The sequence below is a fragment of the Labeo rohita genome, chromosome 1 (assembly GCF_022985175.1).
Source record: "Labeo rohita strain BAU-BD-2019 chromosome 1, IGBB_LRoh.1.0, whole genome shotgun sequence".
In the NCBI taxonomy this organism is placed as follows: Eukaryota; Metazoa; Chordata; class Actinopteri; order Cypriniformes; family Cyprinidae; genus Labeo; species Labeo rohita.
Genome location: NC_066869.1, coordinates 35,338,683 through 35,366,311, shown reverse-complemented (window position 1 = coordinate 35,366,311; position 27,629 = coordinate 35,338,683). Strand labels below are relative to the sequence as shown.

The following is a 27,629-nucleotide window of genomic DNA, read 5'->3' as shown; positions in this document are numbered from 1 at the left end:
TGAGCCGCTGAAGATGCAGAGGATTAACATTACTATCATTTTACAAGGACATGTGCCCGGCAATCTACATAAATGCGTCTTATGCAGCTTCACCTACAGCAGCTTCACCTACAGCAGTAGTAAGTATTAGGCAAATTTCAAATTGCCTTTCTTAACAAGCGGCTAAACACTGCTAACATACACAGGCCGGCACCCCACAGAAGAGAGGGGCGGTGTTTTTTTACACTACCACCGAGAGATTTTAACCAAAGTATGTTTCCTACTTACTCATTAAGACCCTAAATAATAATATCAGGTCGTGGAAAAGTGTATCCGATGACCCCTTTAATGTCTAGACCAGTGGTTCTCAACTCCAGTCCTCGGGGCCCACTGCTCTGCACATTTTTTATGTTTCTGACACACTCAGTTCAGTTCATGGATCTTTCTCCTAACAAGCTGATGATCTGAATCAGGTGTGTTAAATGAGGGAGACATACAAAATATGCAGAGCAGTGGGCCTAGAGTTGGTAGAAAATTCTGGAAAAACCTACAAATAGCTTTTTGGAAGCAACAAATACCAATGTACAGCTATCCACTGTAATTACAACAGTGAATTTAATTGATTTAACTGTAGGGGCCTCCACAGTCACAAAAATATACAAAACTATACAGCATGACTTAGCAGAACAACATATTCAGTAGTACATTAAGCATGCACTCAATGCTGTTTACATCCAGGTAACTGACCAAATCATGACGTAAGTAATGATAATACTATCTGCAAGTACAGTCGCACTTTAAATACTATTAAGTGCACTTCTTTTTTTTACAAGGGAAATGTAGATTCATCTGTGTATTTACTGGGTTTTATGTTCTCTAGACCATTTTGGGGTCATAATATTCATCTCAAGCCAAAGTTTGGTTGCGATGGAAGATCTGATATTGAATTACAGCAAGACTTTGAGTCTGTCACATAAGTTTGAAGTTCATACAAACGAAAGTGAATGAAAGAATGGATTGCATACTCAGATGAAAAACCACAAAAATAATAGCAAAAACATTGTCTAGGACTAAGTGTGATTTAAGACTAAACATAATTTGTCTAAAGTTCACATCATCATGGTGAGCAATATTAGATTAAACAAAATTCCACTTACTGGCAGTGAAATTTATTCACTCCCATTTTGATTAGATTTACTTAGACCACCACTAACATTGCTTGTTGTGAACTGCAACTAGAGCACTCTATGAAAATAAATTTTTGCCTACAAACTACAGTATGAAGCACTGGTTGAAGAGGAAGGAGGGGTATAGTGAGGCTTTACTCTGATTTACAAGCATAAAATGGACACATTCCCAATCCACACGCTGTCGACTACACACCTGTTGCAGTGCGGTGATTTAGATGACATGCATCCGTACACGTGTATGTGTGGGGACAGTGTGGTACACGATCACTAGTCACATTTTCTCATCCTTCTGAATGGTAAATAGAGAGAAATCTATTCCATGACTGTTTGGAGGAAATATCTGAGTCACGTTACATGCAGACAAGGCCCTGACAGTCTTTCGTAGACAGTTTTTTAAGACAGAAACAGATAGCTGGAAACTCGACAGAGACCCATTCAAAAGTACGGGGATTTGGAGAGGAATGTCAGTACTAAGCATACTTAATAACAGCTCTGAGCCCTGCATTCTACATGCCCGCTGTGGATTAGTATGGACAGTAAATAACATAATAGCAGTGGATGCTTCCCAAGTGTACTAAATCAAACAACCCGAAATCTTTTCGCTAAAGTACTAAAGGTGGAATGACTCTGTTGAGAGGATGCAATTGCAAGATACAAATACAGCATTGTCAACAGAGATCACAGCCTGTGTCAAGACATTAGCAATGGGACACCAAGTGAATTTTCATGACTTTTTAGACAAATTTGAATGACTTTTAGAGTACAAATTAGAACAGAGAAATAAGACTGTCAACAGACAGACGAGACTGATGTTATCACACTAGCTTGAGGGCAAGTTTACTCTACACAAGCACTAATGTCTAACTGATGAAATACTTGAGAGACAAGCATAAATAGAAAAAAGAAAAAAAAAGCTGTATAGCACTGCTAAACTTTCCATGATATATCCAGGCCTGGAAATCAAAATTGTAATGTGTTATTTTCAGGTTTTCCATGGCCGTGGGAACCCTGTAACTCCTGTCTCTTTCCCACTGTACAAATATTCATACTTCCTTATGCATAATGCAGTGTCAAATACTAAGGATGTTGTAATATACAGTTTCGGAAAACTAAAATATCTGGTAAACCTATTACAGCCTCTGATATTTGTAAAGGAATAGTTCACTCAGAAACAAAACAATGGATGAAAATTTACCCACCTTCAGGCCATCCAAGATGTTTCGGAACAGATTTGGAGAAATTTAACATTGCATCACTTGCTCACCAATAGATCCTCTGCAGTAAATGGGTGCCGTCAAAAGGAAAACAGCTCAAACAGCTGATAAAAACATCACAATAATGTTTTTCATGTGCGCATTCCACACAACACCAGCCCTCAATTAACGTCTTGTGAAGCAAAAAGATGCAATTTTGCTAAGGCTAAGCACATTTTTAGCAAATGTTCATTTTTGGGAAACTATTCCTTTAAGTGTTTAGCCACAGCAGCAAAATGGCAAAGAACTGTAAGCTTCTCTTTTCAAGTGATAGGTACCAAGAAAATTGTTCCTTCGTATTCGGGAAGGGACTGAAAACGAATAACGCATTCTACGGAGCCACTAAAGGGACATGGTTAGACGCTTGCTAGCGGTAGACTGTTACATTACCTGTAACTTACATAAAACTAAACATACTACACTGTTAGATATTTCAAAGGGTTTTTACAGTAACTTACTGGCAACACTATTGCCAGTAAGCTACTATAATTAGAATTTACAGTAGCAAACCATATTTAATTTACATTTGCAAACTGTAGCTGTTTTACAGCCAAATACTATTAAAAAAAGTCAAAATTTCACATTAGTTAACCTAATGTTGCTGTTTGAAAATTATTTTAATTCAATAACTTAATTTAATAAGCTGACAAAAGAAGACAATATAGAACCCATTAAATATACAATCTACAGTGGATGCTTACAGTAAAGTAATGCCCCGGTATATTTCTGACTTACAGATGTACTTCAAGCACTCGCGCTGTGTCTGACATGAAGGACAAACGGATTTTCCAGTCATTACACGTGATGCAACACATCCAGTGTACAGTAGTCAACATCTGAAATGGATCAAAACCTTTCAACAAAGTTGTCCTAAAACCAAAACAATACCTGTTCTTGTCTTAGGACAACTTTGATGAACTTTTTTTTGATCCACTTCAAATGTTGACTACTGTAGTCCGTCCCAAGCTGTTGCGGCATTGTAGACAGTGTAGGGCAAATCGTGTCAATCCAAATATAATAAATGAGGAAAATAAAACGACCTCAATAGAATGCCGCCAATGAGGCCGTTACAGCAAATACAGTAGTATATAGTAATTTTAAAAAATACAGTAAGTCTCTGTATTTGGCGTCTGACGTCACAGAAAATTCCCATAATGCAATGGTTATTACAGTTATTTACTGCAAAGGGAATTTGCAGTATTATATTGGGTGATATACAGTTAATAACTGTAGAAATTACAGAAATGTCTAACATACACAAAATCAGGAGAGATGACTGATAGGACGATGATGAATGATTTGCAGATCCTGAGCTGTCAAACCTAATCTCGCAAAATATGTGGTAAGTACTGCCGCTCCATAGTATACACAAATTACCTGTGTTTGCAAATCTCAAGAGTGAAAGTAAACGCGCGGTTTTTACGTCAAAAGGGATTTAAATGCTCTACATATTAATAGCGGCTTCCTGTTGCCCGCAGTTTGTGTACAGTATAATTACCCAACGATATAACTGTGAGAAAAAGCATTGAAATATAATTTTTTTAACCTCCCATCTCGTATTTATTACCTTTAGGGGTTAATTTTTTTTCCGAACACGGTATTCAGATACATCCCTATCAGAGTAAACATTTTTTGCAGTCAGTATAGGTCAAAGAACTTGTGCAGACACAAGCTGATAAAAAATTCCAACAAATACAACTTAATGCTGTGCAGATCACATACAAACTTGACTAAATGTCTTTTTCTCTTGGGTGCATTAAAAACCCAGGCCTTCATTTTATGTGTATTTCTTTACTAGGCAGTGAAAACATAAAATGTTGACATGACCAGTATGATTTAAGACTTTAATGCAGTAACGGGACTCTGTAAAGGCTTTATACTACCAGCACTTCTTCCATTTCAAAGATGCTGAAAATGAATCAATTTATGCCACATTTATATCCCACTTGAGGCAACAGAGCAACAAACACATAAAACATTCTATAAAATGGAAAAATGTATCATCATCCCAGCCATTAGGATGTCATCTGGATGAAACAGCTATATTGTATTATATTATATATCACCAGTCAAAAGTTTTTGAACAGTAAGATTTTTAATGTTTTTTAAAAGAAGTCTCTTCTGCTCACCAAGCCTGCATTTATTTTATCCAAAGTACAGCAAAATCAGTAAAATGCTGAAAACAGTTGGGTAGAACTTTGGTTTCTTTGATAAATTGAAAGTTCAGAAGAACAGCATTAATCTTAAATAGAAATCTCTTGTAACATTATAAATGTCTTTACCATCAATGTTGATCAATTTAAAGCATCCTTGCTAAATAAAAGTATTAATTTCTATATTTTTTAGAATGATTTGTGAAGGATTGTGTGACACTGAAGACTGGAGTAATAATGCTGAAAATTTAGCTTTGATCACAGGAATAAATTGCACTTTAAAATATATTCCAATAAAAAGTTATTTTAAATAGTAAAAATATTTCACAATATTACTGCTTTTGCTGTATTTAAGAACAAATGAATGCAGGCCCGATGAGCAGAAGAGACTTAAAAAAAAAAAATCTTGCTGTCTTTTGACGGGTAGTGTGTATTATATTATATCATAAAAGTACAATGCTTTCGGAAGAAAAAAAAAATTATTGTGTCGTGGATTGATTATCTGTCAGATATTTTGAGGGGAATAATTATTTTTGTGGGTAACTGAAACAAAATAAAACATTAGATGCTCATTTTAAAATACTAAAATTATTTTAAAAAAAAAATTTAATAATTAAAAAAATCTATCAAAAAGTAATAAAACTAAAAATGACATTAAAACTAAAAATAATAAAAGCTAATTAAAAATATTAATGAATGCTATAGGATATACATAATAGGCTACTAAAATAACACTGCTGCAGAAATGTTTGGGGATCTCAATTACATTTTTAGTTTAAACTTTTTTTTTCTTCTATCATACTACATCTCTGTCATGTTTTCCATACACTCAGCCACGCTCAGCTCTGAATGACATTTTCTGGCAAGCAATCAGCACATATGCAGGGACCATAAAAAGTACTGTAAAAACTCTGAACATCTATTTTAACTCTTCCCATTTTTCATTATTTTATTACTTTCATGGGTTTAAAGCTATATTCATATATATATATTTATATGCTTCTTTAGCCTGTGCCCATTATATATATATATACATATATATATAGATTTTATGAAGCCCTAGTTGGGCCGCACTGAGAACTGGACTAATGAAAAAGACATGTCACATACAGAAATGGACCACAGTGGTGGAGGCAAGATTCAGACCTGCAGGCAAATTCAGTTTCAAGAGGAAACTAAAAAGAGTACTTACTAGCTTGACCTAAAACAGATTTTGCAGGCAAACACTGTCCTTCAAGTCTAAATCCTTGAATGAGCATAGTTCACTTACACTTAAGAGGATGACTGTGAATGTTTTGATGCTGAGTCAAAGTGCTGGGAATGTGTTGTGGCCAACTATACCAGTAAAAAGCCTGATTAATCATTTCAAAGGAATTAGTCAAAGTAAACCAGCGTGAGTGATCTTGTGTGACTCACTTTCAATAGTGATTGCATGTTTCTTCCCTCAAATTGTACTGTATCTCTCTTACACATCCCAGCCAAGCCCTGGGGGACCTTTGAGTTTACATACAGTCTGCAAATCTTCAGAAAAAAAATCAGATTTTTCTTTCTACATGTGGGCTGGACTGCCATGTTTGGTGTTGGATTTATATTTGGCTTCAGAAATCATCTCTCCTCTTTTATTGTTGAAAAACTTTTCAGGCAATAAAAGCCTGATGGCATACACTTTCACATAAATGTCCACACACACACAGACGGCCCTGCGGAGCAGAACAACATTACATGCATTCACAGAGCAATTGAACAAATCTGGGCTCTTTTGGAGCTCAGATATTGTTCTTAGCAAAAACACAACCCATGAAAGCAAAAAGAGGAATTGCGTGGAATAAAAAGAAGGAATGCGGGATCTTAAAAAGCGAAAAATAGGGAAAGTGAAGGAAATGGCAATGGTTAACCACTTAACCAGCTGTTTGCTGTCTGTCATTACTTTAAAGCTGAACAGCCCTAAACACAACACCTGGAGCTTAAGAAGATAATCATGGGAAAGAGGAGAACGGTCGAGCACATTTTTGTGTGAAAGCGAGATTTTCGTTCACAGCCACGCAGATCAAGAACGCGGTTGCGAGTTCGATAAACAAGAAACTTAACATGGGAGTAGTATTGCCAGTTACTAACCTATTTTGATCTGCCAACAAAAGAGTTCTAAATAGAATCGCTTGTTCAGCATCTCCGAACAAAAGCCTGTAGTGGTGTTTCATTTCTGAATGAACCAGTGTTGCAAACGATTGCATGACTCATAAAGTATCAACATAATATTAATACACATCCTGTCTGGAAAACAAAGAGACAACCACAGAATTTCCGTATTTCATTTTTTAAAACAAAATTGCAGACATAATCCTTTTTAAACTGGTTTTCACTCCCACATTTGCCATTGGCTGGTCAAACAGATAGCCCCGCCCCCAAACTCACACCATTGGTTGTGCTGGTGGGATGCTAAATGATGCTGAGTGATGTTGTTATGGTGTCAGTGTTCAACCTATTAGTTTTCATTGCATATTAAGCTGGGATTTTACACATTTTACCTTAAAAAATGCAATGTTTGTTAAAAATGTTAAAGGGAACCCTGTGTATTAAGACTTGTATAGCTTAATATAACGTAAAAGATGTGTCTTACTGAAATATGTAGGCTAATAGAAAACCCATGAAAGATTTACGTTATTTTAAAAAAAAACATTTTAGGACTATGGGGGTGCCATTATTTTGATTACATAGAACGGTTGCACTCAGTGACCTATTCTATTTTCTACTGCAACACACCTCTACTAAAAAAGCTTACAGGTGGCGATGGGTGTAAGCTTAAACCAAATGCTGTACCATAGTTTTTTCTCACAAAGAGTCTAAATGCTCCCGGATATCGAGTGAAATCTCACTGAGACACTCTTTTCGTGGCTTCGCCTTCATGACAAGCGTTGGCATGTTTGCAAGCTTTTTCAGTAGCTATAGTCTACTAAAAGCCACAAAGGCATCAGGGCTCAAGTGGAAAGAACAAAGACGCAGGTCTTTAGGAAGTTTAATTCGTCCACAGGCATCTTCAAATTCTTTTCTCCTCTTCTCATCGCTAGGAAAGCAGCGAAGACTTACATTGCTTCTCTTGTTGCCCTTTAACTGAAAATTACAACCAAAAACCACACAATGTGGCATTGTATCTGTATCTTATTTGCCGAATTGTGTGTTCCAAATTGTGTTGCGGTAAAAATATTATTATCATGACACCGCAGCCACCGCATGGATTTCAATCGATATACTGGTGTATTTAGACTCTTTGTGGAGAAAACTGATGGTACAGCATTTGGTTTAAATCTACGCTTATATCCATCGCCACCTGTAAGCTCTTTCAGTAGCTGTTTTCATGCAAAATGCATAATATTTTTTATTTAGTACTGACCTGAATAAGATATTTCACATAAAATATGTATACATAAAGTCCACAAGAGAAAATAATAGTTGAATTCATAAAAATTACCCTGTTCAAAAGTTTACATCCCCTTGATTCGTAATACTGTGTTGTTACCTGAATGATCCCACAGCTGTGTTTTTTTTTGTTTTGTTTTGTTCAGTGATAGTTGTGCATGAGTCCCTTATAACAGTTAAACTGCCTGCTGTTCTTCAGAAAAATCCTTCAGGTCCCAATAATTCTTTGGTTTTCCAGCATTTTTGTGTATTTGAACCCTTTCCAACAATGACTGTATGATTTTAAAATCAGTCTTAGGGCAACTGAGGGACTCGTATGCAACTATTACAGAAGGTTCAAATGCTCACTGATGCTCCAGAAGGAAAGACAATGCAATTATAGCTGGGGGGTGAAAACTTTTTAGAATTTGAATATCATGGTAATTTAAACTTATTTTGTCTTCTGGGAAACGTAACTATCTTCTGTAGCCTCTGAAGAGCAGTACTAAATGAAAAAATATGATATTTTGGCAAAATTAGAAAAATGTACACATCTCCATTCTGTTCAAAAGTTTTCACCCCCTGGCTCTTAATGCATTGTTTTTCCTTCTGGAGCATCAGTGAGCGTTTGAACCTTCTGTAATAATTGCATATGAGTTCCTCAGTTGTCCTTAGTGTGAAAAGATGGATCCAAAAATCATACAAGTCATTATTGGAAAGGGTTCAAATACACAAAAATGCTGGAAAACCAAACAAGGGGCGCATCAACAACTACAACTTAAAAAGAAAAAAAACAACTATGGATCATTCAGGTAACAACACAGTATTAAGAATCAAGGGTATTTAAACTTTTAAACGGGGTCATTTTTATAAATTCAGCTATTATTTTCTCTTGTGGACTATATATGTATTCACATATTTATGTGAAAAGTCTTATTCAGGTCAGTACTAAATAAACAATAACATGCATTTTGTATAATCCCTCTTAATTTGGTAAAACTATTGACCTCAACTGTATATTAAGCTATACAAGTCTTAATACCATTTAATACAAAAGATCTCAAACAGGATATCAAAACAAACAGACTTTAATTATGAGGTTACAGAAGTGAGCATATACGTAAAATAAAAAGCTCTATACACTTGCCATGTACAAGCAGGACACCTGCTTTTAAAATACCTGATGTTTGCTAAACATATGAATTTTTTCACTAAATTATACACTTTTTAATGTCCAATCAGTTTATGAATAACATTATATTTAGGTGATTTGTGTAGAGTTTTTATTTTTCCAAAAACAATCCTAAAAAGCCCTAGTTCTGTACACAAATCCGTGTGGATTGGAGGAAGATTGACCAAAACCAACCACCAGTAGGGGGTGTAATCATCCGACCATCTTTTCACTCTCATTTTAAATCAGCTGATGTCCTATTCACATAATCTTCACACCTTTCTTTGCTTAATCAGAAAAAGGTTTTCATCTGAGGGATACATGGACGAATCTTTTGCAGCTTTTTGTTGTCTCTTTTTCCACGTTCTCTCCTTCTTTTTCGATATTTTGTCTGCTTTCTTTTTATTGTTCTTTTCTGTTCCAAAGGGCTTCTTCGGCTTCGCGTCGCCTTTCCGATGCGATGAAAAAGCTTTTGTCGTGTGAGGGCTCTTTTTGCAGCCTCTAGGAAAGTCTGCATCTTCATCTAAAACTATAGCTTGAGATTGTGTTTTCTTTTTCATCTTTTTGGCTTCCTTCTGGCTTTGCTCTTGCGGTTTGGACTTGCTCTGAGGGGTGTGTTTGCCGTACTTCCCTGGTGTTTGTGAGTTCTGCTTGACATTCAAGTTTGTGTTCTGTTTGTGTGCTTGCGGATGGTGTTTGGGTGTGTGTGCGATGCGTCTCTTCGGTGTGTGCTGGTTGTTGTGTGGGTATGGAGACTGGTTGTGACTGGTTTTTTGTTTCTTTCTGGGCGGTTGTGGGGTATTTGTGACTACAGCTCCGTCAGGTGAAATCAATCCGGCTTCCTGAAGTTCTGTAAGAGACACACGTCATTAAATCTTTAGGTCTATGATCAGCTTGAATCAATTCAACTTATCAGAAACAGTCTAACAAACCTTTGGCTTTCTTTTTGATTCGAAATTTACGGCTTTCGAAGTCATGCTTTGTGTCATAATAGGAAATAAATGGCAGGGAGGGATACGACCAATTGTACATTCTCCTCTCAGTGCATTCCTGTAGAAAACACACATCTTTAACATCTCAAATCACAGACATCAGTGAGGGCACATCACAATTTCACCAAGGCTCAAATATATTTGATCCAAAATACAGTAAAAACAGTAATATTGTGAAACGTTTTTACAATTTAAAATAACTGTTTTCTATTTGAATGTAACAATCTAAGAGTCTTTACTGTTACTTTTAAAGAATTTCAAACATCCTTGCTGTATATAATTTGAATATAATTCTAAATATCTATCAATCTATGACAGTCAGAGCAATTTGAAGTGACAATGGCAAACATTATCAATAATGGATTCTCATTTCATGTTTGTGTGTAAATGTGGTATGTAAAGTGTTTTGCTGTGTGGTTGTTGCTGTTGTTATTCATTGTGGAAAGCAACTAACAGCTATGTGACGCCCTTGGATGAGGCTGATCCACTTACATGGCCGAAATGTCCTTTCTTAGAGCAGTTATAACAGTAGGCAGGTTTCCTGCAGGCATTTGGATCACTGGGTTGGCAGAGAGGTCCCATCGTGGTCTACAAAGAAACAAAAAGACTTGCATTTAGAAAGGAGACTGATTACCAACTTTTAAACTACTAACACAGCAGAAAACTTCAGAATGAGAGTCCAAATGCCTCCTTTGAGGAAAATGCACAAACATAAAATCTTATTTTTTTAAAATTCTATTTAATATACAGGTATGCCTGAGTTCCTTAAATTAAAAAGAATGAAAGAAAGAAAAAAAAATGTAAAGGGGTCATATGGTGCGAATTCATGTTTTCCTTTAACTCTGGAGTGCTTACAAGCTTTTCATACGTATATAAGATCCGTAAAGTCACAAAGATTGAAGTCTGAAACCCAAAGAGATATTCTTTATAAAAGTTAAGACTCAGCCACGCCTTCCTAAAACGGCTTATTTAAACAAATCACTGTGGTGGAAGATTTGCATAACACCGCCCAAATTTATATGCAAAGAATGAAGGCATAACTTTTATTCTTGCTGTAGTATTGTTGCAGTCGTCGCTATGTCGTAGAGATGCTACTTTCTTTGGGCTTCGAAAAGAGGATACAACTAGAAATCAGTGGTTAAACACTGTTCCAGAACAGTACAACCCAAATATTTGAGTGTGTGCAGCGCATTTTACGGAGGACTGTTTCCTGAACCTGGGAGAATTTGCAAGTACAGTCTAGTGTTTCTGACTCGCAGCCTGTAAGTATGCTTTCATATTTAAAGAATTTGCTACTAATTTGCTATTGAGTATTAAAACGCAGGTTTTTTAACCCAATTTTAACCCAAAAAATATTTTACAGATAATTTGCATAACTATAAAAAAAATATATGCTCATTCAACTTTAGTACAACTTTTTGAACAATCACACTTTTAATATTAGGTTTCCTTGTATATCCAGTGGGAACACTGGTTCTTCAAAGAAAAAAGGGGATGGATTAAAAAATGTACATTTTGAAAAATGTAAATGTAAAAGCTTATTTTAAATCATCCTACAGGGTTCTTTCACACAAAAAATGAAAATTCAGTCTGTAATTACTCACCCTCATGTCGTTCCAAACCCGTAAGACCTTCGTTCATCTTCAGAACACAAATGAAGATATTTTTGATCAAATCAGAGATCTTTCTGACCTGCATAGACAGCAAAGCAACTACCACGCTTAAGGCTCAGAAACGTCTATGTGACACCAGTGATTCAACTGTAATTTTATTTTGTTTTGTTTTTTTACAAAAAGCATTCTTGTAACGTCATAAAATTAAGGTTGAACCACTGATGTCACAGACTATTTTAACAATGTCCTAACTACCTTTCTGGGCCTTGCTTCGTGAGTTGCTTTGCTGCCTATGCTGGGTCAGAAAGCTCTTGGATTTCATAAAAAAAATTTTTATTTGTGTTCCGAAGACGAACGAAGGTCTTAGTGGTTTGGAACAACATGAAGGTGAGAAATTAAAGACAGAATTTAAATTTTTGGGTGAACGATCTCTTCAAGGCTCCTTTGAAAGCCCTGGTCCCATGGCTAAGAACCACTCATTTAAAGCGATAATTGACTTAAAAATGAGCATCCTGTACACTTCTGCATTGCAAACCATACAAGTTTTCATCTTCTATGGAACACAAAGAAATAGTTTAGCAGAACATTGTTTATTTTCAACAATGAACTCTTTTAATGACAGTTATGTGCATTTTTTGTCCATTTTTGACAGTCCCTGGTCACTTTATGCTTTCATAGTGTGAAAAAGAGCAGCTCTGACATTCTACTAAACATCTTGTAGCAGGCTATGCTCATAACAGTAAAGGTTGATATGCCCATTTGTTGCAGAAGCATCTACTGTGTGACGAGTTAAAGCAGTAAGGTCAAGAAACCTCCAATTAGGGTGACATGAATTCGGGCGCAACCAGTACCAGAACACTCTCTAAACACACACAAGAATACAACTCGGCTCATGTCAAGTGTGTGAATGCACCTCGGTCCCTCAGCCGTGCCCTTTGTGTGCGCGTATGTCAGCCGACTACCTGGGTTCTATTCCTCGACTTCACTCAATTCCTTTCACTCTGTTCGGTTATTATAAACCTCACTTACATTTCCCATCTCGCTAGTGAATGATGACCCCTATTCACACTCTCTTTCTCCCATCATCCAGTCTGTCTCCTCCTCCCACTCTTTCTCACAGACATTCATATAATCTGTATATTTTTCTTTTCTTTGAGGTGATATAAGGGAGTGATTACCGAGGGTATCAATAAATCCCAGTAATGCGCTGGTGATAAGGCCGCCTTTGGAGTGTGTGTATGTGTGTGTGTTTCTCCATCTGGTCCCGGGGAGCCCAAAGGCGTTTCACGCTCCATCGCCCTCCGTAAATACAGCACGATAAAGAGGGTAAGCCGACTGGTGCGAGCGTGTTTGTGTGCGTGTGTGTGCGTGGCCCAAAACTACACACATATTGTCTTTTAATGTCTCCTCAAGGGGGCGTCGAGACATACACACACTCACATACGTGCATTTTCAATAAGCCGGGACACACGCGGTCCCACCACGTCATATTTTAAACATATCTTCCTCCGTTCCACACACTCTCTCTCTTTCTTTCTGTCCGTTTTCCACTTGAGTGGTTAAAGGGTGGAGGGGTGAATGCTATTAGAACCGTTGGTCATTATCAGCTCAGCGCTGGAGACTGCTCCATCTCCATCACAAAGACACCACCGGTTACCCCCCAGACGCCCACCCTTCTCTCTCTCCATCACTCGCTCACTCTTTCTAGCCCCCAAACTCAATGTAAGGTTTGCCATCCACTGTCATTTATTAGTGATATACTTGCTAATCGAGTTAATACAGAGGTTACGGATTTGAACAAACATCTTAAACTTCAGTGCAACTTGCGCTATGGACACAAATGACACCTCGGCTCAAATCATTTGGCTTGTTGAGAAGGGATATGCTGTTACTTTTCCATGTGTTTGCCTAGTGGATGCTAAAATGAGTGAAAACATCCCACACACTGAAGGAGTGATCTAAGCCATATCTAAGAACTAAAATTTCATAGAGAAACTTGTACGCTTTTTTGACCTTTCTTTGTGCATAAAAAAGTATTCTCGTAGCTACAACAAATTACAGTTAAACAACTGATATCACAGACTATTTTAACATTGTCCTTACTATATTTCTGGGCCTTAAACATGGTAGTTGCATTGCTGTCTATGCAAGTTCAGAAAGCTCTCGGATTTCATTAAAAATATCTTAATTTGTGTTCCAAAGATGAAGGTCTGGGTTTGGACTGACATGAGGGTGAGTAATTACGGACAGACTTTTCATGTTGGGGTGAACTTTCCCAATAGCAAACATAATAGTACACAGCTCTTGATAGATAATTTTCAGTTAGGCAATACAAAATTAATAACTTGTGGTTTAGTGAGTCACGACCAACTATGGCTGAATCAGTGAGTGAATCACTGTCGTTAGACTGGTTCCAACAGAGCTCTGATGAGTTACAGAGTCTTTAAAACTGATTCATTGAAAAGAATCAGCTCATACGAGTCATTTGTTTGCAACCTGGACCATACTGGTTGCAGCAGGAAGATGTATACTAGCAGTCAAAAGTTTTTGAACAGTAAGAGTTTTAATGTTTTGTGCTCACCAAGCCTGCATTTATTTGCTCCAAAATACAGCAAAAGCAGTAATATTATGAAATATTTTTTACTCTTTAAAATAACTGCTTTCTATTTGATTATATTTTAAAACGTAATTTATTTCTGTGATTTTAAAGCTGAATTTTCAGCATCATTACTCCAGTCTTCAGTGTCACATGATCCAATCACCAATATTTAAAACAGTTCCAAAAATCAAAATATCAGCATTTATCTGAAATAAAAAGCTTTCGTAACATTATACACTACAGTATATAAACTAAAAGCTTGGAGAAAGTATAATTTTTAGGGTTTTTTTTTTAGCAAGGATGCGTTAAATTGATCAAAAGTGACGCTAAAAACATTTGTAATGTTACAAAAGATTTCTATTTTAGATAAATGCTGTTCTTCTAAACTTTCCATTCATCAAAGAAACCTGAAAAAAATTATACTCTGCTGTTTTCAACAATAATAACAAGAAATGCTTTTCTGAGCAGAAAATCAGAATATTAGAATGATTTCTGAAGGATCATGTGACTGGAGTAATGATGCTAAAAATTCAGCTTTGAAATAACATGAATAAATTACATTTAAAATATATTCAAAGAAAAATGGTTATTTTAAATAGTAAAAATATTTCAAAATTTTGCTGTTTTTGCTGTACTTCAGATCAAATAAATGCAGGCTTGGTGAGCAGGAGAGACTTCTTTAAAAAAATTTTACCGTTCAAAAACTTTTGACTGGTAGTGTACATTCCTTATTTTTGTATTGTTTTGCAGTTTCTCTCCCACCATTAACTACAACTGAACTAAAACTTCATTTTCCTACAGAATCAGGACATGCTGTCTGAGTATTTTAGTATGTTCCATCCACATCCGTGGAAGAATGCAGACACTTAAGAACAGTTAAGAGAAGATCCGGTTCTCCATTCCCAATCCCACTAACAACTACACATCAATGTGCTAAAAACCGCTAACAACCACTTACTGTAGCAATCACATAATGAAACAACTGCAGCACTCATATTTTCCTCAGAAAATGTCAAATTCATTTTGCCTATATTCATTTCCCAAACTTCCCATTCTAATACTCCTTCCTTCTCACTACCTCAGAATCTTTCTGTTGCTCGTCTCTTTGTCCTTTAACCCTGTCTATTTCTTCATCTCTACTGTACTTTCACCCGTCTATCCATCTATTTGGCTTTCTCTACACTTTTTCATTCTTGCTGATATCTCATGCAAATTGGTGTGTAAGAAGACCCTCCCTTCATCACACATACGCTGTGCCCCCCTCCCCTGACCTTGAGCTCCTGTTATCATACTCATGCTCGAATGTCGCGGAAAAGGGAGGAAGACTGACAGGGGGAACAAAAAAAAAAAGACGACAGGGCGACCCCTCCTTCATCCGATCCTCTGTGCATAAGATCTGCTCTGTGGCACTATTAATTACCTCTCTTTAGTGTGTGTGTATCACCTCTATCTGAAAGGATTATCGGGGCAGAGGGTGGCCTCTGATATGTTTGTGTTTCAGGGCCAAGAGTCACAGAGCATATTCTTACACACACACACACACACACACACACACATTCACATGACCTTGTGCAAAACTGCATTCGTAGACACAAATATCTGTGCATTGCACCATTTTTTCAGTTAAAAAAAAAAATGAACCTTCAAATTGATTATTTTGGTCTAAAAAGAACATTTAGTGCAATATTCATGTTCTGACTTACGGGCATTACTGCATCAAGTAATAAGCCAATCATAGTGCTACAGAGGCACTCTCACGTGACTTCTCGACTGTTTCTCCCCTCACGTTCACACCATGCTTCAGGGCTTCTATGAGAACATAATGTGCGCAAGGGAGGCCAAAGAGACACTGCCTCTCCCTTTAAGCTCATCTGCTGGTGTTGCTTTTGGAGAGCGTTGATTTACAAAGATGAGTGCTTTATTCAGCATTTCTTCTCATATTTCGTAATATTTCTCATTTTATTACTGTACTGTTGATTATTTTCTCATCCAATATTTTTAAGAGACACCGCCTCCCCTCTCTAGTCAAAGAAAACAGCCCTCGTACTCACACAATCACACGTTTAAGCAAATAAAGCACACACACACACACACACTGGATCCTGGCAACAGTACTTCACACCTTGGCTACAGGCGGACACAACCTTAATCCTTAAACCCACATCAAATTCAAACTGTTTCCAGTGTAATCACAATTCAAACATGCACACATAGTGTAAACAGTCTTTGTGTGCCTGGTGGATTAGGGAGAGGTGGGAGATTTGGGGTGCATTTTGCATACGTAATAGAAAACTCTAGAGAACCCCCCCAGAAAGACCGGAAAGGGGTGGGGGTAAAGAGAAATCATTTACAGACATTCACTATTTTCATCCAGACATGCATTCAATATATGACGCCCCACCAAAATTACATCACTCATTTGACAAATAATAGAGGTTATGGATTAAGAAACCATAATTGGCCTACAATATGCCTCTTTAGAGAGAGGGAGAGAGATAGAGAGAGAAGAATGAAGATCCTCCTGAAGAACCTCCTGAACCCTCATTCATTTCAAAATCTGATATATATATATATATATATAGGTCATTGTACATAATTGGTTAAAAGTCAGAGTTTTAAACATCTTGAAAAAAAAAAAAGTGTTTTCCACAGACTTTGTATGTATGCAAAAATATAATATCCAAGGGACACATTTCTAGTAATTATGCAGTTAATTCTCGTATTGTATTTTCAGAAAGTTTTGGAATATTTTTCCTCTCCCCAAATTTGTCACTACTGCAACACAGTAATATATAATTTAATAAGAAGGATTACATTGACCTATTATGTTTTTGTTTACATCTACCTTTTAAATATATTGTTTGCTATTTTATTAAAAAGTTCTCAGAGGTAACTCAACAACAATTACAGTTTTAATATTTCAAGTCTGATTTATGAGATTTGTTGTATTTTGAATACAATCTTTCTTTGTAGAAGGCAAAAGTTGATCATACTGATTTCAAAGTTAAGCATTCATTATAGTTTGAATATACATTGAACCAAAGACTATCATAACGTCTTAGCTGATAATTCATTATACTTTTTTTTTTTTTGACAAAACATCCCATGTTTCGGTCGTGACAGCCCATTTTCAGTAGTGACCACATCACATTAGGGCTGGGCGATATGGCAAAAAATTAAACTATTTTTTGAGTCGTCTGACCGATTCTTGATTTTTTTTTTTTTTTTTTTTTTTAACGATTTTTAAACTTGAAAATGTAACTACAAGATTCAACATTTTTATTTTTAGTCCTCTAGTTAAAGAAAAGTCTAATCCAAATGCATCACACATGAAGTTGTTAACATGATGTAAATGTTAAACAAATCACTTGTTAAATATCTTTGCAGAAAAAAATACAACTACATCTTGTACAAATACATATTATACGTTAAGAAATAATAAGAGGAAAATGCTTTTTAAAATATCTCTAAAGTCAAGGTTATTAAAATTCAAAATGAAGGTATAACACCAGTAGACTATTATTAACTATAAATGTTCTGTAAAAAAATGAATAGCAGCATTTGAGTCTGCATCATGATGCAAACATTAAATATATGACAGTAGTGAAAATGAAATATCAGCAGTAGTTCTTAACAGGTTTTTTTATTAGATTGCACTGCTTTTCAATTGTTTTTTCTATGTAAACACGGACGAGTTTAACTGTTGCACTCGCGTCTCTTGCAGCGTCTCATACATGAAACGGCATTACAAAAAAACGGCGCTCAAGTTCAAAGAAGTTTATATGCATCTTCTCGCATGTTTTTCCTAACCACTGCCCGTGTCGCATCGTTATCAACACAAAAGGTCATTCTGTGCGCCGACATGCGGTTGGATCGTTCTTTTCTCTTTACTGTTATCATTGGCATATTGTCGAAGTGTCTAATTCTAACATTTGGTAATATTTCTGTTCTAATTCACAATTCCTCAATTTCTAAAAAATAAAATTGTGGCAAAACATTAAATTCGAATTAATCGATAAAATAGGAAAAATTGCCCAGCCCTACATCACATTACAGAATTTTAACCCACACACTAAAACACTACTAAAATATACTAAATATTTTGCATAACTGTCCTAAAATGATGGGGCCTACTTACCATGTAGCTATGAGAGAGAGTGACACATGAATATTTCCTGATCATAAATGTAGGGGTATAGTTAAAATCAGTCTCAGCCAGTGGACTAAAACATACACTGTTTCGGTAGTGACATTATTTTACATACATTTTCAGGATTTACAAAGAAAAAAATATATATATATATATATATATATATATATATATATATATATTAGTGTTGGGTGATATGCTCAATTTTCATATCGCCCTATCGTAAGCCTGTGAGATCACCCATACACGATATTATCGCGCTAATTTATTTATTAATCTACTTACTTAGTTTCATTGCCAGCAAATTAACCAACCCCAGCATAAAGCTAAAAGCAGCCTAATGTTTTCAATATGCCTTAATTTACGTTTAACATGATAACAATTTAATAGAAACATTGTAAGTTACTAATGCTTACATTTCCTTAGTTATTCTAACAGCAGCTACAGAAAACGAGCAAAGATTTAGCCTGCGTCATGAAAGAGCATCATCACTGACTAGCCTAGCCTAGCGCAAGTTCATGCACTTTAAAAAAACACTCCCAGTACCATAAGTGAGTACAATAGTTACACCATGGTATGATGAATACATTTCTTACCCCTTATTTACACTGCACACGTCTGCGGTGCAAAGGGGGGCCGTTCACCGCAAAACGAATTACTGACATTGTACCCCCCTTTTCCATCTTCTCCCCTCCTTGCTGAACGGGATCGATTTCGAAAGTGAAAGTAAAACGGGAAAAACAGCGCGCATAAGAAAGCGAGCGTCATATATATATATATATATATATATATATTTATATATTTAACTAAACTTTTTTCAAAAAAAGAAACAGAAATGGAATAAAATGCAAAAATCATTTCAATATCATTTTCATAAGCTGAAATTTAGGAGTTAGAGTTCGTGATAGCCACCTCTCAATTGAAATTACCCAATAAATTATGGTTTTATATATATTAAGCTTAATGATATTTTAAATATTATTGTGGGTTTCAATAGATAATAGAAGGATATTAGTAAATATCTAAGATTTGATTACTTAAATGCTTTTAAAATGTGTTTTTTGGTTGTGGGACAGCAGTTTGCACCAATTCTGCAGAATGACCCATATATACACTCTATACACATGCACATCATAGTGTATAACCTCCAATATACCAATATCCCACTTGCAACATCTTATATAAAATGTACATGCCATGACAAGATCTGCCATGCGCTGTCAAAATGGACACCAGTGCATTATGGTTAAAAGTGCCTACGTGGACATTTTTAAAATTGTGGTTTAAATGTATATACACAGAACCACAATCACAAGAAACAATGTATCATGCTCAAATGCTGATTGTTGATTCTCCTGCACAATGGACAGAAAACAAAACGTGTGCTGACTGACATGACAGAGCTGCTGCAGCTCAGCAGAGCCTTGGCCAGGTCAACTGCCTTCCTGTGATGCGATTTACAAATAGAGCTTTGAACGGAGGTGTGGGGCCAATGCACACACCCAATGTATATAACGGTCCAATGACGGTTCACTTAGGCTAAATGTGGGACTTTTGTCTCCATTTCACAGATGTTCAGAAAGAAAATGCTTCTTATAAGGTAAATCTTACTTGCTTATGTGCATCCATTTATCAGAAATCATGAAAATATCATAATGGTCTTCCATTTTATTTTATTTAAAACCACAACCCTAATGAAATATGTTAAACCAAAATGTTTTGTCTAATATGATTAGACAAGGAATAATTAGTCTTACCACCCACATGGAATTTTAAAAATAAGTTCTTTACTGGCATTGATGGCTCTATGAAGAACCTTTAGCATCCATGCTAACCTTTCCAGTGGAAAAATCTTCTTTTGATTATTGAAATGCCTTTTATACTAAGAAAAACACTGCTATTTTAACAGCTGTTCACTGAAGGCTCTTTGGGAAACTCAAAATGATTCTTTTAATCCGTTGCTTTGAAATCCCTTCTCCTAACCTTTATATTTAAGAGTGTGTAGTAATGCTATATCAACACACCTGTTAACTTTACCTATTTTCATATTTGTTCCACGCTAAATATTCCATAAATAAAAGGATGCAAAGAAAAGCTATGAAGGACGCTCTGACCCATTTCTGGTCTCAGCTGCAGACCGTTTACTCTTCTGTCTCTCTCAGTTCAGTAAGAAGTGTGTGTATACGTAAGGCCGGGAGAGGCTAACAGATAAACATTTTTCTATTTTCATGCCAGCTCCCCTTGCTTTTGTAATTCAAATGCAGACACAGGAAACTGGCAGGCAAAAGGCACACACACACACTCTTACACGGATGTGCGGCCATACACACACGCCTTGTAATGCTATCGACCCCTGGCCTGTCATGCAATGCCACACACACCGGTCTCTCTGTGCCTGCCTTCCAACTGATAACCAGAAGCCATCCTCCAAACCAGCGGAGGAGTGAAAGACTGTGTGTGGGTTTGTGAGTTTAAGAGACAGATGGAAATGAAGGGAAAAAAGCATAAAAACTGTTTGTATCATCTAAAAAGGTCACAATATCATGATTAATCAATTTTTTCTGGGGTGATTCTCACTAAGCCAATGAGAAAATTTTCCAGTATGATTTTTTTTTCATATTTCCCTTACAAAATCAAAAGAAAGAAAAGAAAGTCTGTTTTGCTTTAAAAAATGAATAGGATTAATTGCACTGATAGCACTGTCAAATGTGACCCTGAACCACAAAACCAGTCATAAGAGTCAAATTTTTGAAATTGAGATTTATACATATATCTGAAAGCTGAATGAATTATCTTTCCATTGATGTATGGTTTGTTAGGACAGGACAATATTTGACCGAAATACAACTATTTAAAAATCTGGAATCTGTGGGTGCAAAAAAAAAAAAAATTGAGAAAATTGCATCTAAAGTTGTCCAAATTAAGTTCTTAGCAATGCATTTTACTAATAAAAAAATATGTTTTGCTATATTATGGTAGAAAATTTACAAAATATCTTCATGGAACATGATCTTTATCCTAATATCCTAAATATTTTAACCAATACAGTGTATTGTTGGCTATTGCTACAAATATACCCATGCAACTTATGACTGGTTTTGTGGTCCAGGGTCACATATATACTTTTCTTCCCAATATTACTAGTTGAATTTTCACTATCCTGTCTGATAAACAGAAAAAAGCTCTTCATCTCACAGCTGAAATTAAATTAGTATATAAACAAAGCCCTAGCAAAGTCTTCTGCTTAAATGAATACCTGTGTTTCAAAGAGCATGACATATGACTCAGAAGAAACAAGACATAACAAGAAAGAAAGACAAAAATGTGCTGAAAGCCACACACAGAGATGGTATGACCAAGTCAAAACATCACAATACTGCTACAAGCCAAAATAGCAAACATCTACTAAAACATGTTGAGGTTTTTCCCCCAGGTGGCGACAACACACAACATTCACACATTATGACAACACCCATGAATCACAATGTTCCCAGTTCATCAACAGAAAAGAAACACACAAATAATATAAAATATATTTTATAAAATAAAATTAAAATATGAAACATTTATACAAACATATTTGTCTGAAAGAAAATATTCAGCAATCATTAAAGTGCTCAAAAAGTGACAGTAAAACCTACATTGTTTTTAAATGATGCATTTCAGATAAATGCTGATCTTTTGAATTTTATTCATTAAAGAATTCTGAAATAACACATCATTGTTTAAAAAAAAAAAAAATATCGAGCAGCACAGCTGTTTTTAATGTTTCTTTCTCACCAGTGTGACACTGAAGACTGTAATATTGCTGTTTTATTGTCTTTTAGATCAAATAAATGCAGCCTTGGTCAGCACATTCACACATCAGAATTAAAACCACCAGATGCATTCAAATTAAATCCTCGATTCAAGCTCACAAGCACACTTCCATATGAACTTCTCAATTGATTCACACTGTTCTTCCCCTGAACTTTCCCTGATATCTTGTGCTGACGATTCCACACAGAAATAACACTCTTAAAAATTCAGCAGCATATCAATGTGAGAAAGAACAGCTTTATCTAAGCGCTGTGCTTTGACATTTTCACTGAGCTGTTCCCATGGGAGTCTAATCGATACAAACACTCTAAATAAACTGTGTCAGATCCTTCTCCCTGTCTCACAGACAGAGTTCCTCTTCACTATAAGAGAGAAGTCATTACATTCACGCAAATGTCAGCACACACATTCACAAATGTGACCCTGGACCACAAAACCATCATAATGGTCATAATGGTCAATTTTTTTAAATATTGAAATACATAATCTGAAAGCTGAATAAATAAGCTTTGTTTTGTTAGGATAGAACAATACTTGGCTGAGATACAGCTATTTGAAAATCTGGAATCTGAGAGTGCAAAAAAAAACAAACAAACAAACAAAAAAAACTAAATACTGAGAAAAATGCCATTAAAGTTGTTCAAATGAAGTTCTGAAAAATGCATATTACTAATCAAAAATTAAGTTTTGATATATTTATGGTAGGAAAATTACAAATTATCTTCATGGAACATGATTTTTTACTTAATATCCTAATATTTTTTGGCATAAAAGAAAAATCAACCATTTTGACTGATACAATGTATTGTTGGCTATTGTTACAAATATACCCATGCTACTTATCACTGGTTTTATGGTAAACAATTGTTTACCTGGAAACCAATGAAATCTTAAATTACATTTTTACATTCATATCAAGATAGCCAAATTAAAAGAGCAAAACCCTCATAATTCAATAATATTCTGATTCCTAGATATGGGCCCTTTTTCTATTGGATTTCATCTGTTCATTTTATGTAAATCACTTATAAGGGTTAAAAAAAAAGGCATATTATTAAATGTAAGCAAGAAAAAAAATCTAAAAAATATAAGAGTATTTTATTGACTTTATATGTGAATCACCTTTCTACTGTGAAGATTTAAATTTAACAAACATTTGTCCTTGAAGTACTGCTGTAGTACATCGTCTATATCAGTAGATGGTGCCGTGTGTCTATCACAACAACACACATAAATATATGTAGACATTTACAAACTGTATATTTGCTCTCCATTTAAACATTTGCACAGGCTGATTCCAGACCTTTCTATCTCCTGATGGCATAAAGGTGTAACAATATACAATCTACCTGCAAAAATATCATTTACTAAATAAGCACTATTTCCCCTAACATTGAATTCATCATTAGATTTTTAGAACATATGTGACACTGGACCACAAAACCAGTCATAAGTGTAATTATTTTTAAATTGAGATTTATACACCATATGAAATCTGAATAAATAAGCTTTCCATTGATGCATGGTTTGTTAGGATATGACAATATTTGGCTGACATACAACTATTTGAAAATCTGAAATCTGAGGGTGCAAAAAACAAAAAAAAAAAAAAAAAAACAGAAATATTGAGAAAATTGCCTTTACAGTTGTCAAGTAAAGCCCTTAGCAATGCATATTAATAATCAAAAGTTAAGTTTTGATATATTTACAATAGGAAATTTACAAAATATCTTCATGGAACATTAACTTTACTTAATATCCTAATGATTTTTGGCATAAAAGAAAAATCGATCATTTTGACCCATGCAATGTATTGTTGGCTATTGCTACAAATATATCCGTGCTACTTATGCTTTTGTGGTCCAGGGTCACATTTGGCTCAGTCTTACAATGTCAGGATTGCTGAATAATATCCAAAAGTGTTTATATTGAGAGCAAAACCATTTCTCTTTAATGTTTTATTGCGGACTTTCATCTAAAAATCACTCGATCACTTTGAAACTGTATGTCCCTCATACATTTCACTTATGCTAATGATTCAATTAATTTTCATTACAGTGTAAAGGATTACTAGGCTGATCAGTTTGAGGAAAGGAGGGATTTTAAAAAGAAGTTTTAAAAATGGTAATTGCTCACCAATATCCTCTTAAAAGGTTTGGAATCCGTATCCCCTTCAGACCCGTAATATCTGAACCAAAACATAAAAGCTCCGCAGCGTGTTGCTAAATGCACCTAGCCATCACAAAAAATGTGTCCAGCTGTGCGTGTGTGTATAGAACGTGCTTAAACTGCTATTTTAAAGAGAGCATTTAACGCCCTTATAGAGGTAAAACAAGTTTTTGACTATATATAATATAAAGTGGCCGTAAAGAAGAACAGCATAATTGCACCAAACAGAAAATATGGCCCAGACACCACATTTGCTTTGTAAAACTTTCACTCTTTGCATAGCTTCTGTGAACACTTCACACTCACACTTCTCTCTGTTGGTCTCCTTTGGGTTTTGTGGCAAACTTAGTAGAGTTGAGTGGTTGTTTGTTAGTGAAGACAGGTGCAGGCCTCACCCACCAACCCACACACACACACACGCACACACACAGTATAAACAGACCCAGTAGAAAGGGACTGGTCTGACAGAATGCCTTTTCACACCTGACTGGGCCTAGCATAGGGCGACAGGCCAGAGCTCCCAAAGCACGACACACACACACACTCGCACTCACACACAGGGGTATCTGTACTGTATTTAACTTTGAGCCCTCCAGACTCCAGGATAGTTTAAAGGCCTTAAAGACCGTCTGTTGAGGGTGACTCAATTTAAGTACCTACACACACAAACAGAACCAGGGCAGGACCCAGAGGATGAAAGTAATGCACAAGCAGATGGACTCAGCCCAGCAGAACCAAGTGGACCCGCAGGAAACCATCACACGCTATTTTATGCCATTATAAAGCCTACAGACTCATGAAAGTCCACATATGCTGTCCGCACAGGCACAGGGTGCCGCTGCAAAAGCAAATGGTCTTTTAGCACAGGTAGAACTCATTTTTTGGGGTGTAACAAAATAGTTACCTCTGAAATAATTGTTTCAATAACACTACTGTAAAATATTTAATACCAGATCTTTCTATTATTTATTTGGTGTGTCTCATCTTGTTTCTGATTCAAAATTAAGATTTGAAATTAAATCACATGCATCAAAATTGTACCAACACAGTATCAAAAATGGGTTACACTTTATTTAAAGGTGATATTGTTACAGTTTAATATTACGCAAATAATGATTTTTTTAAACAGTGTTTAGTGTTAGGATTAGTTGCTGGTAATTATGTATAATTTACTGTTCTTACTGTAGTAAGTACATGTTACATTTAACTATGTTACCAAGTATTTTATCTTACAACAATTAAAATGTCCCAAAATTAATGTATTTCAGACATGCATTAATATTGCCAAGCATAAGCTTGTCAACACAGAAAATTATTCACATGCGGAATATGAAAACAGAAGCTAATATCTGAGCCTGTAAAACTAAATTAATTGTAAACTGTTTAATAGTAGGACATTTTTAAATTATTTTTTATTTTATATTATAGAACAGCAACAGAAGCTAATATCAGAGCCTGTAAAACTGAATTGTGTTTAATTGTAGATAATTATTATTTTTTTAATTATATATATTTCTTATTTTATATTACAGAACAGCAGCCGAAGCTAATATCAGATCCTGTAAAACTACATTAGTGTTTAATTTTAGGAAATTATTATTTTAATTTTTTTATATATTATAGAACAGCAGCAGAAGCTAATATCAGAGCCTTAAAACTAAATTTGTGTTTAATTGTAGGAAATTATTATTTTTTAATTATATTATTTTTATATTTTATATTATAGAACAGCAGCGGAAGCTAACAGAGGCTGTAAAACTAAAATTGTGTTTAATTGCAGGAAATTATTTTTTAAATTATATTTCCTTTATAATTTATATTATAGAACAGCAGCAGAAGCTAATATCAGAGCCTGTAAAACTAAATTTGTGTTTAATTGTAGGAAATTGTTTTTTCATTATTATTTTTTTATATTTTATATTATAGAACAGCAGCAGAAGCTAATATCAGAGCCTGTAATATTAAATTAGACAATTTCTGTTTGTCCCAAAATTAATATATTGTCCAAAAGTTAATATCACCAACCATATGCCTGTCAACAGAGAAAATGATCCATGTGCTGAATATGAAAACTGATATTATATTATATTTTTGTTTATTTATATGGCATTATATTATTAAACAATTATAGTAAACAGCAGCAGGAGCTAATATCAGAGCCTGTAAAACTAAATTTGTGTTTGTAGAAAATTATTGTTTTTTAATTATATTTTCTTTATATTTTATATTATAGAACAGCAGTGGAAGCTAATATCAGAGCCTGTAAAAAATGTGTTTAATTGTAGGAAATTATTATTTTTATTTATTTATTTATTTTTATAATTTTATATTATAGAACAGCAGCAGAAGGTAATATCAGCGTCTATAAAACTAAATTTGTGTTTAATTGTAGGAAATTATTATTTTTTTAAATTATTACTTAAAAATATTTTATATTATAGAACAGTAGCAGAAGCTAATACCTAATATCTAGATCCTGTAAAATTAAATTAGACAACTTCTGTTTGTTCCAAAATTAATATATTTCAAACATGCCATAATATCACTAAGCATATGCCTGTCAACAGAGAAAACTATCCATGTGCTGAATATTAAAACTGTTATATTTTTGTTATATTATATTATATGATATTATACAAACATAGTAAACAACAGCAGCTGAAGCTAATATCAGAACCTGTAAAACTAAACTTGTGTTTAATTGCAGGAAATGTTTATTCTTAATTATTTTATTTTAGTGAAATAATTTTTTTTAAATTACATTATTTCTGAATTCTGTTTATTTACTTTTTTCACTTTTTCCTTGCAGTCCACAACCTCCATAAGAATAAAACTGCGACCCACCAGACCCACTGGCAATTTACCGGTTTTACTGTACCAGATTGTACAAACAACAACTGTAATAACTATAGTATTTTGGCAAAAAAACAACATATACCATGATACGCTTTTCAAAGAGAGATAATAATATCAGTACAAAGTCAGAAAACACTATTTTTATTCAACACTGAGGAAAGAAACCACACAGCTCAGAAGCAGTGAAAGTGAGAACGATTTTTAAAAAGACTTTTAGTCCTCCAACGCAGCTCTTTAACAGCCCTAGAGGCAACATTTTCTTTTCATCCCACCTTTCTTTTTTCTCTGTCTC

The 27,629-nt window shown here is 35.0% G+C and overlaps 1 protein-coding gene across 1 annotated transcript in view; it reads right to left on the bottom strand.

The window, feature by feature from the left end:
• Positions 1-9,040: 9,040 nt before the first annotated feature.
• The window catches only part of zcchc7 (zinc finger, CCHC domain containing 7), a 66,809-nt gene continuing 48,220 nt past the window's right edge, over positions 9,041-27,629 (bottom strand). Inside the window, exons 7-9 of the mRNA XM_051107765.1 lie at positions 10,624-10,719; positions 10,072-10,189; positions 9,041-9,989 (exon numbers count right to left, since the gene is read on the bottom strand). Coding sequence (XP_050963722.1) covers positions 9,412-9,989; positions 10,072-10,189; positions 10,624-10,719 — 792 coding nt within the window. The 3' untranslated portion in view covers positions 9,041-9,411. The remainder of the gene's footprint in view (positions 9,990-10,071; positions 10,190-10,623; positions 10,720-27,629) is intronic.